Source organism: Diachasmimorpha longicaudata, chromosome 12 (genome assembly GCF_034640455.1).
Source record: "Diachasmimorpha longicaudata isolate KC_UGA_2023 chromosome 12, iyDiaLong2, whole genome shotgun sequence".
In the NCBI taxonomy this organism is placed as follows: Eukaryota; Metazoa; Arthropoda; class Insecta; order Hymenoptera; family Braconidae; genus Diachasmimorpha; species Diachasmimorpha longicaudata.
In genome coordinates, this window is record NC_087236.1 from 1,039,782 (window position 1) to 1,050,314 (window position 10,533).

The following is a 10,533-nucleotide window of genomic DNA, read 5'->3' on the forward strand; positions in this document are numbered from 1 at the left end:
GGGATGAAAGAAAGGAAAGGGAAAATTTTCCAGAAATGCCATTTATTGGCGAGATGCACTTAGAGAGAAGCGAGAGAGAGATCACTATCTCTTTGGAGATGATTCCCCAAAAACGTCTGTCCGGAGGAATCCAGGAGGGACAATGCAATAAAAAATAGGGATGAGGGGCAATAGCAGCACCGAGTGAAATAGGCCGATGGGAGCACAGAGTCATAAAGTGGTGCAGAAAAATGAAAAGGCAGGGAGGGTTCTCCATAGGTGCATTTTAAGAGTTCCAGAAGGATGATGGAGAGAAATTGATTTTATCTTATGTCTAAAGTGGTAAAAATTGGCCGTCATAAAAGTTTATTAATCCGGCTGGGTAGAAAAAATTATTAAAATAAACATAAAGGAATTCTTACACATAAAATTAATAAATCTTATTTTTTCAAAGAAAAAGTTGAGACTTCTCTTGATTCGACACGCAACATACTCCCCCGTTGAGAGCGTTGCGATCAATTAGTCCTAGGGGCTGTTTGGGTCCATGGGAAGTGGTGCCAGTCGTCGGACGTTTCTATCTACCTCTCCAGTAGATGTCCGAATCTTGACCCTTCTGATGATGTTGTCGGTAGATGGATAGACTTCAATGACGCGGCCCATGCGCCATTTCAGAGGAGGGAGATTGTCATCACGTAAGAGCACCATTGCTCCTATGTTGATGTCGTGATGTCCGGAGGTCCATTTGTGGCGTATGTTGAGCTCAGAGAGGTATTCTTTGTGCCACCGGTTCCAAAAATGTTGTTTAATTTTTTCGAGATGCTGCCAGTAAGAGAGACGGTTGTTGGGTGTTTCTGTGAAGTCGGGTGCAGGAAGATCTGAGTTGATGTCTCCATGCAGAAAATGGGCAGGAGTGAGTGCGGTGAAGTCGTTGGGGTCAGATGATAATGGAGTGAGAGGCCGAGAATTGAGGATCCCCTCAATTTTCACACAAAGAGTGTTGAGTTGTTGATAAGTCAACAACTCATTTCCGATGACCCTTTTCATATGTTGTTTGCACGATTTCACGGCAGCTTCCCAGATGCCACCGCAATGAGGAGCTACGGGGGGGATAAACCTCCACTCAATTCCCTGTTCGGCAAGATGTCGGTTGATGAATTCATCGTGCCTTTCAGTGTTGAGAAGGGCGTAGAGTTCTTGTAACTCTCTGTTGGCACCGACGAAGGTTGTGGCGTTGTCTGAATGCAGAATTTTGCAGGAGGGATGTCTAGAGATGAATCGACTGAGAGTAGCCAAAAATTCTTCACTGGTCAAATCGTTGACCAGCTCGATGTGCACTGCTTTAGTGGCGAAGCATACAAATATGCAAATCCAGATTTTGATTTTTTTGAGATTGCGATGTCTTCTTTCCTTGATCAAAAATGGGCCGCAGTAGTCTATTCCAGTGTTCGTCAAGGGTTTGGCCTGCGTGATCCGTGCTCTTGGAAGATCAGCCATTGGATAATTCACAGGGGGTGGATCCACTCTGGCGCAACTGATGCATTTGTGGATGATGAATCTCACTTGACTACGTCCGTCAATAGGCCAGTAACGTTGCCTAAGAAGATGAAGAGTAGTTTGAACACCAGTGTGGAGATTAGTCAAGTGAGTCTTCTTGATGAGGAGGTGTGTGATATGGTGTCCCTTGGGCAATAAGATAGGATGTCGACCATCCAAAGGAAAGTTGCGAGCCTTTCTCAACCGTCCGCCAACTCGAATGAGTCCATCCTCATCAAGTTTCAGGCTGAGGTTCTTGAGTCTGTTCTTGGATGGAAGAGGATTTCCTTGTTTTAAGAGAGAATATTCTGTGATGAAGCTATGATGTTGAACCAACTGGAGAATTCTGGTTTCTGCTAATTGAAGTTCTTGAAGAGTGAGGTTCTTGTGTGGGAGTCTTCGGCGCGACCTTAGACATCTTGCTGCAATGCGTTTTAGCCCTTCGAAGGATGAATATCGATGGAGAAAGGTATTGTGAGGAGGTTCAGCGATATGGAGGCAAGTAGCCTTTTTGAGTTCCGGCAGTTCTGAGGGTTTTTCGATGTGGAGATAAGGCCAATGATTTTCAGGTAGTCGAAGTCATTCGGGTCCATGGATCCAAAGTTTGTTCTTGAGAAAGTCAGCAGAGAGTTGACCTCGAGATACAGCATCTGCTGGGTTGTCATGCGTTCGCACATGTCTCCAATCAACATGCTTGGTAGTTTCTTGGATTCGAGCCACCCTGTTGGCCACGAATCGCTGAAGAAAATGAGGAGAGGTCTTGATCCAATGAAGAGCTACAGTGGAATCAGGCCAGAAGACTTCTCGTTCAGGCGTGATGTTTGTTGCCTTCTTAACAATTTTATAGAGGTTGGAGAGCAGTTCCATAGCACAGAGTTCTAGGCGAGGTATTGTATGTGTGCCTTTGAGAGGTGTGATTCGAGATTTGGCGCAGTAAAGATTGACTTGGACCTTTCCGTTATTTTCCACTGATCGGAGGTATATGCAGGCTCCATAGGCATTCTCGCTAGCATCACAGAAGCCGTGTACTTCCAGGTGTTGAAGGTCTGTTGTGACTTGACGTTTGAACTGCATTTCATTCAGAAGAGGAAGCTGTGAGGCAAATTCATTCCATCTAGTGTGAATTTCTGCCGGTGTGGAATCATCCCAGTTCAATTTGAGCCTCCATAATTCCTGCTGAATGATTTTGGCGTGAGTCACTACTGGATTCAAGAGTCCGAGGGGATCAAAGATGCGAGCTACATCTGATGCTATGGTTCTCATAGTGATGGTACCTCTTGTGGCGATAGGGTTAACAGTATAGACAATACTGTCCTTCTGTGAATCCCAATGGATTCCAAGAGTTTTGAGGGTGGAATCATCTCCTCCTAGTAGTTGGAGATTGACAGTAGATTCTGGTAGGCCTTGAAGTACTTGTGGAGAGTTGGAGGCACATTGACGTAAGTTAAAACCACCTGCCCTTAGAAGACTGATCATTTCATTTCTGAGGAGTAAGGCTTCTTCGAGAGTGGAGGTGCCAGTCAGAAGATCATCAACATAGAGATCTCTTTTCAAGACTGTTGAAGCAGTTGGATACCTCTCCTGTTCGTCATCAGCTAGTTGTTGTAGACATCTCACGGCTAGGTATGGAGCAGAGGACAGACCGAATGTGACGGTTTGCAATTCATAAGTGGTGATCTCGTTGTTCTCTCGCCAGAGTATGCGTTGATAAATTGTGTCTTCAGGTCTGATGAGTACCTGACGATACATCTTTTCGATGTCGCCAGTAAATATGTAGTTATGGAGTCTAAATCGTAATACCAGAGCCAGAATGTCCTCCTGTATGGTTGGACCAACCATTAGGGCATCGTTGAGGGAGACACCAGTGCTGGAATGTGCTGAGCCATCAAAGACTACTCTGGTCTTGGTGGTGAGGCTGGTGTCCTTGAAGACCGCGTGGTGTGGGAGGTAGAACCCATTTTCTACATCTGTTTCGATCTTCTTCATATGCCCAAGTTCTTTATACTCATTGATGACCTTGGTGTAATCTTCTGCGAATTGGGAATTCCATTGGAATTTCTTTTCTAGAGAGAGTAGGCGACGTTTCGCTTGAAGAAAAGATGTGCCTATTTGATCTTTCTTCTCGTTGAATGGGAGTGCCACGACATACCGTCCTTCAGGATTACGTGACACGTGCTGCTGGAAGTGAGCCTGGCAGGCTGCCTCTGCTTCTGATTGTCGGCTCTCTTTGAGCCCAATGTCTTCAATTTCCCAAAATTTTTTGAATTCCTCAGTAATTTTGGTGAAGTGATATTCAGTTTGAGAGTGGTCGAATTCATTTCTTAAGCTGCCGCAGACGATCCAGCCAAACAATGTCTTTTGGAGATAAGTGTCCGCTGCCTTGGGGAGTTTGAGTTGTCCTACGCTAAGGATGGAGATGGAAGTGCTGCATCCTAACAAAACCTGGATTGGTGAAGGTTTGTGGAAATCCGCATCTGCTAGAGCTAAATTCTTAGGTATTCCCAGTGATTTTCTGTCAATCTGTTGACTGGGCACGAGAGAGGAGATTCTCGGGACAATCAGGAAGTTCAATTCCTTCTTGAAGTTGTTTAGACGAGATGAGATTGTCGTGCTGATTCTGTGATGGACTATTGTGGAAAGTTCATTCAGAGCGCCGACGGGAATTGAGCACCTTAGCCTTTTGATGCCCAACTTAGCAGCCAATTCTTGAGTGATAAAATTTTTGGTGGAGGCAGTGTCAATCAGGGCACGGCATTGGATCGGCTGATGATTGCGATCTAGCAGATTGATGACTGCTGTTGGGAGGATGTCTGGTCCTGACGAATCTAGTGGGAGAGAGATGACTGATGAAGTTGATGGGATTGGAGTGTCTAGTCATGCACTAGCGCTTTCAGGTGTTGTTGATGATTCTTTGATGTGATGGAGCAGTGAGTGGTGTCTGGCCTTTGGATCGTTGCACGTCTTGCAGTAACCCTTCGAATTACACTCTTTAACACCGTGTCCCTTTGCAAAACAATTGAGGCAACGATTTTGGTTGAAAATGAGCTTCTTCCGTTTTTCAATGTCCGTTTCTGCAAATTTTGGACACTCGTAAATCCTGTGATCTTCAGTGCAGACTGGACACTTCCTGGGGGTGTTGGTGAAGAAGGTTTGAGCTCGTAAAGCACCTGAATGCCCAGAAGCATTAGTTTGATATTTGGAGTGTGAATGCTTCTTGCTCTGTGACTGTTCGTTTTTCTGTTTGATGGGTTTAGAGGTATCAACGTTCTTTGCACAAATTCCTCGCTTTTCGAGGAAATCGAGAAGATCTTCGTGTTTAGGCATTTCCTTACCTTCTATGAGTGTTTCCCATTGGAATACCAGATCTTCGTCGAGCTGGTTAAGAATGATGGTGCAGACTAGACCATTCAGCTGATCTTCTGCTGTGCCAAAACTGTTGATTGATCGTAGCTGTTGACGTACTGAATTGACAAGGTCAATAAGTGATTTGTTGTTCTCCCTGGTTCTTTTTCCGATGTTGAGAAGATGAGAACAATGACGTCGAAGAGCCTGCCTGGGAATATCAAACTTCTTATCCAAGAGAGCCCAGGCTATGTCATAATTTTCAGCGGTGATCTCCAATGCTTCGATAGCTTGAGCAGCTTCGTCTTTGCAGCTTGTTTGGAGGTATTGAAGTCTAATCACCTTGTCGACATGATTGGGAAGTCGAGCGTTGAACTGGTCCTTGAAAGGCCTGTACATTTCGAATCATCCATCGAATGTAGGTAAGGTGATTTCAGGCAACTTCATGTTAAAATTTGGAGAATAACTTGCTCGTTCAAGTGGTGTCTGTTGTGATGCTGGTAGCTGCGAGGGGGGTGGTATCTTGTCTTTTATAAGACGTCTAAGCCTAGCTACTATCATATCGTAGCTTTCTTCGATTGTGTAGGCGTCATTTGTGTTGGTTTCCTGGTTGTCCACATCGAGTTCCAGAAGAGATGCGTTGTTTCGCTCCCATTCTGTGTATTTTTCTTTGATTGTTTGTAGTTTTATTTCCAAGAGTTCACTCATTGCTTCTGGACCTTCGGCGTCCAGGAAGTTTTTGCACTTTGTAAGGCGTGTTTTGAAGGCTGTGCGTTTGGCCTTCAATCTGTCAATGTGAGCCATCTCTGGATTGATGTGTCGATTTGAACGAGTTGGACTATGTGTTACCATTCGCTTTGTTAAGCTCCCCCGGTGCGGAGAGTGAAAGCGCGAGATGTTTTATTCGCAACTATGCAAAGGTCTTTGGGAAATCACTATGATGTCACTGAATGCACTGAGTCTATTCGCTTTGCTTAATACACTGAGTTTGAATTTATTGCACGAATGATTCTAAAAATCCGGCTCGAAGGACCATGTTTTATGTCGCGGGAATATTGCGTTCAATCTTGAACTCTTTGGAGTTGTAAATTCCAAAGATCTGACTTACACAGAACAATATTTGCAACAATTGCTACACGCTGAGGTATTCGTTATGTAGCTGTTTGAAATAAGGGTGTGAATCATACTCACGATTCTATTTGTTGTTAAATTTATTTTGAGATACAATTATTGTTGGCCTCCGTCGAGGTCACTATATTGGGAGTTGGGAAGACACTGAGGAGTGGTACAAATCATAAAGACAACCTTGGGAAGAAAAGTGGGAGGGATGAAAGAAAGGAAAGGGAAAATTTTCCAGAAATGCCATTTATTGGCGAGATGCACTTAGAGAGAAGCGAGAGAGAGATCACTATCTCTTTGGAGATGATTCCCCAAAAACGTCTGTCCGGAGGAATCCAGGAGGGACAATGCAATAAAAAATAGGGATGAGGGGCAATAGCAGCACCGAGTGAAATAGGCCGATGGGAGCACAGAGTCATAAAGTGGTGCAGAAAAATGAAAAGGCAGGGAGGGTTCTCCATAGGTGCATTTTAAGAGTTCCAGAAGGATGATGGAGAGAAATTGATTTTATCTTATGTCTAAAGTGGTAAAAATTGGCCGTCATAAAAGTTTATTAATCCGGCTGGGTAGAAAAAATTATTAAAATAAACATAAAGGAATTCTTACACATAATATTAATAAATCTTATTTTTTCAAAGAAAAAGTTGAGACTTCTCTTGATTCGACACGCAACAGAGCATGAGCTTGGCGCCATGAATATTTGGCTTGGCCGTCGATGATGATGCATGGCCGGGTAGTCCCCATGATCGGATCCACTTTTCATCGCCAGTCACAATACGATGCAGAAAACCCTTTCTTTTATGTCGCTGAAGCAGCTGTTCGCAAGTGAAAAAACGCCGTTCGACGTCTCTCAGCTTCAGTTCGTATGGCACCCAATTTCCTTGCTTTTGGATCATTCCCATGGCTTTCAAACGCTTGGAAATGATTGTTCGGTCAACTCCCAATGCTTCAGCAAGTTCTTCTTGCGTTTGACACGAATCTTCATCAAGCAAACTCGCCAATTCTTGATCTTCAAAGATTTGCGGCCGCCCGGAACGCTCCTCGCGTGGATCCTTGTCTTGCACGTCGAAATCACCACTTTTGAAGCGTCGAAACCATCCGCGAACACTTGAATCATCGACACAACCTTCTCCATAAGCTTCCTGAAGCAATCGATGCGCCTCGGCAGCAGATTTCTTCAAATTGAACCAATAAAGTGAAACTTCCCGCAAATGACGTCGACTCGGCTCAAATTTCGACATTTTCACAATATCAAAAATTTATGATGCGAAAAAATTTCAACTAATGTGTTAGTGTAGAATTGTTGACAGATGAATAAGCTTTGATTATGACATATGTAACCATTGAATACTCGCACAGTATTGGTGGCAGCATCTCTTACAAAAAACGTGAAAGACTTATTCACACACCTTATATTTGATATTTTCAAGCGCCTTCTGCCAGAGATGGGATGTTGAGATCGTTGTCGGTCATGTTGATAAACTGAAAAAACGAGGGAGGATTCGTTCACCAACACTTCACTGTACTGTACACTGTTGTCTAGGCTCTCTAGATCGCCACCGTCTTACTAGCGAATGGCCAATCACGATTATATATTACACTACAGTACACTACACTGCGCGCTGCCAACTGAGCGGCTCAAGTGTAACCCGTTAGTTGATGGGCATCATAAAAACTCGAGAAATGTGCACGATAGCTCGTTGCTATGCGCATATCTTTGTTAATATTCAATAAATAAAACCGATAATTGGATTAGTGGAAAGCTGATACGCGATTTATATTATATAACTAAGACCAGTTTTCATCTAAATTATCGCGTAAGTTTATTAACTAAGGAAAAGGGACTGGAGGGAGTGGAAGGGGAAGTTGTGTGGTGTATAGATCCTTGGTAGCTTTCGGCGATCTTTCGCGTATATAAAGTGTACTTGGCCGATACGCTACCGCGTATCTCGATATCGTATGTAACGAAAAAGCGACAGGAAAAGGGAGGGGATGGCGCGCGTGGTGGGGCAGCCGGACGGAAAGAGACATGGGAGAGAAACGAAAACGCGATAGATTCGGAGTAGGAACGTGGACCATTTTGTTAATATGATGAGCAATCCTAATGAAACCTTTTATTAATATCGGGATAGGTCACTGGGAATTACCAATCCATTGGCATCAAATGCATTTTATACATTTGAAAATCATGAAATCTCCGGTCTAACTTATCCTTCAGTAAAATTCCCGAATTTTAAGCAGTACGAAAATGAGAATTTCGGAATTTATTTAAATATATACTCTAATATGAATATTGGAGATCAATTTTCTTGATTTTTCAATGAAATCATACATTTTGTTTGTTTGTGGGCTTCGGTGTCACTGTTCTCCAAATTCAAAAATGCATTGACAGCAATTTCCTTGTTTTCTGTTAATTTTCAGGGAAATATGGAACAGAAATTGACTATTCTATTTGGTTTCTCCTCGAGATCCCGAATTTTTAATGACAAAATGTTCTGAAATCTTCCTGTGTGACTCAATAAAAATTTTCGAAAATTATCACAAAAAATTCAGACAAATTTTTTCAACAGTCTATGGCTAAGAAGTTTCACTTCTGTCGTGCATAAGTTTCATGCATATATTTTTTTGAAATAGTGTGTGTTGTGGGCCAAACATTCAAGTCATTTCTTTTCTCGTTATATGATCTGTAAAATTTTACATTCAGAATTCGAGTATTTTTGGTCCAAAAATTCGTAGAAATCTCCATTATTTTACACCTCACACCGTTCAGAGAATAATATGAATGTAAAATCTGTTCAAATGTCTCCAGAATATTGCTCATTTCAACTATGTTCACAACATTTTCTTCAGAATTCAAATCGATTTATCGAAATAATCCTCAATTTTCTTCTAGTGGCAGTACCATCTGCACTTAAATTATTTTATATCTCCCCTTTTTGCATAATCTATTATCCGGTGATCATACTTTCTCCTACTTAGTGCATATGACATATGAGATGTATGAAACATGAGACTACATTCGTCTTTTATTACAGGGAACGACCCTCCATGGCTTTAGTACTATGGGAGCCTCCAACAAGACACCTGAGATTGCCTCTTCATCAGCATCCTCCAGCCCAACCTTCAACTTCGACTGCCGAGGAAGACGACAATAACAACAACATCGACAACAACAATGAACAAATTCCAGATCTAAACCAAGCTTATTCGTCCACCGTTCAACTTGAGCCTATGGATCTTTGAAGCTTTTTTGTAAAAATTTCTTGTTACTTGGACGTTAATTACGAGTGAATCATGAGTGAAGCCTCAGTGGATTATCATGTTTTAGAGTCTTCTTTATCAAAATTGTCGATTTGTGATTACCATGAATTTAAGCGTAAGAAGAAACATTCGCTCATTTTGATCGAGGTGGATAGGTGGAATAAATGATCAGTCCTTCTTTCTCAAATTGTCAAAATAGTAAAAGCTCATAAATATTGAACGTTTTCAAGTTTAAAAGAGTTACAACATTATGTAGTATTATTATCAAAAGTGTAAATGTTTTACAAAGGGGCTGAATCCATAATATTCTAATTTTTTATATTGTTAGGGTGAGAACACATAGAGAATCGAGAATATTATATTTCAGTAAAGGAAATAACTGCTAGTACACTGTTTCATTTCTTTCTTTGATTCTTGTCAATTGAACTTTTTAGGAGAGACGTTGGTGATACATGTATCTATAAATTGACTAAATAACTTAACGAATACGTTACACAGTGATACTGTCTATCTATTGATATTCAATTTATGTTTTCATCAATTCGAGTTATACATTTAATAAAATAGAACCGTTTTCCACCCCGAAGAGAAAAAAACGTATATTTTAAGTTTTGCCGAGGCTTGACCTTTCGGAGATTACCTGTTGTAATCCTCACATGCATATGTGCTCAATGCCCCCCTTGACACCCCTTTACCGCCATAACGTCGTTGGACCAGGGCAGTATCTGTAGCGCCTCTCGTATCGAACTAGCCTTTAGCGTGATTATCGCGGGGACTACTGAGTAGCTATTCCGAATGACGGCAAGCCCTTGCTCCGGGTCAAGCCTTGGCAAGACCTAAAATATACGTTTTCTTCTCTTCGGAGTGGAAAACGGTTCTATTTTAAATTTGTGCATTCAGCTTGACCCTTCGGAGAGATGTTTAGAATCTGCCGGCACTATAAAGCTCTACTGTAAATTCAAAGAAACATATATTTTTAGACATAATTGTTTATTCATCCTCGAGAACCTAATGATAATCAAATCCATATGACAGTAATAATGTGTTAGATTGGCTTAAACCAGTTTGTCAGAGAATTCTTTGGTCCTGAACAATTTGGTTTTTCAATAAGCTTATAATAATGCTTAATGAAGTTATCAGAGCCCTTTCAACTACACCTGTGCAGTACTTCTTCCGCGTTCCTTGTGTTTTGAAAATTATACGAAGGTACCGCCAAACGCGTTGCTACTGGGCTAGCCTCAATGCCTGCATCCGAAAGGGTAATTCCAATCCAGCCCACGATTATCGGCCTTGATACCG

The 10,533-nt window shown here is 42.0% G+C and overlaps 1 protein-coding gene across 3 annotated transcripts in view; it reads left to right on the forward strand.

Annotated features, from left to right (window-relative positions):
- LOC135168227 (uncharacterized) overlaps positions 1-9,622 on the forward strand; it is a 33,663-nt gene extending 24,041 nt beyond the window's left edge. For all 3 annotated transcript variants that reach the window (XM_064132212.1, XM_064132211.1, XM_064132210.1), the window contains exon 4: positions 9,009-9,622. In XM_064132212.1, the coding sequence (XP_063988282.1) occupies positions 9,009-9,216 (208 nt within the window). In that variant the 3' untranslated portion in view covers positions 9,217-9,622. The remainder of the gene's footprint in view (positions 1-9,008) is intronic.
- The last annotated feature ends 911 nt before the right edge of the window (positions 9,623-10,533 follow it).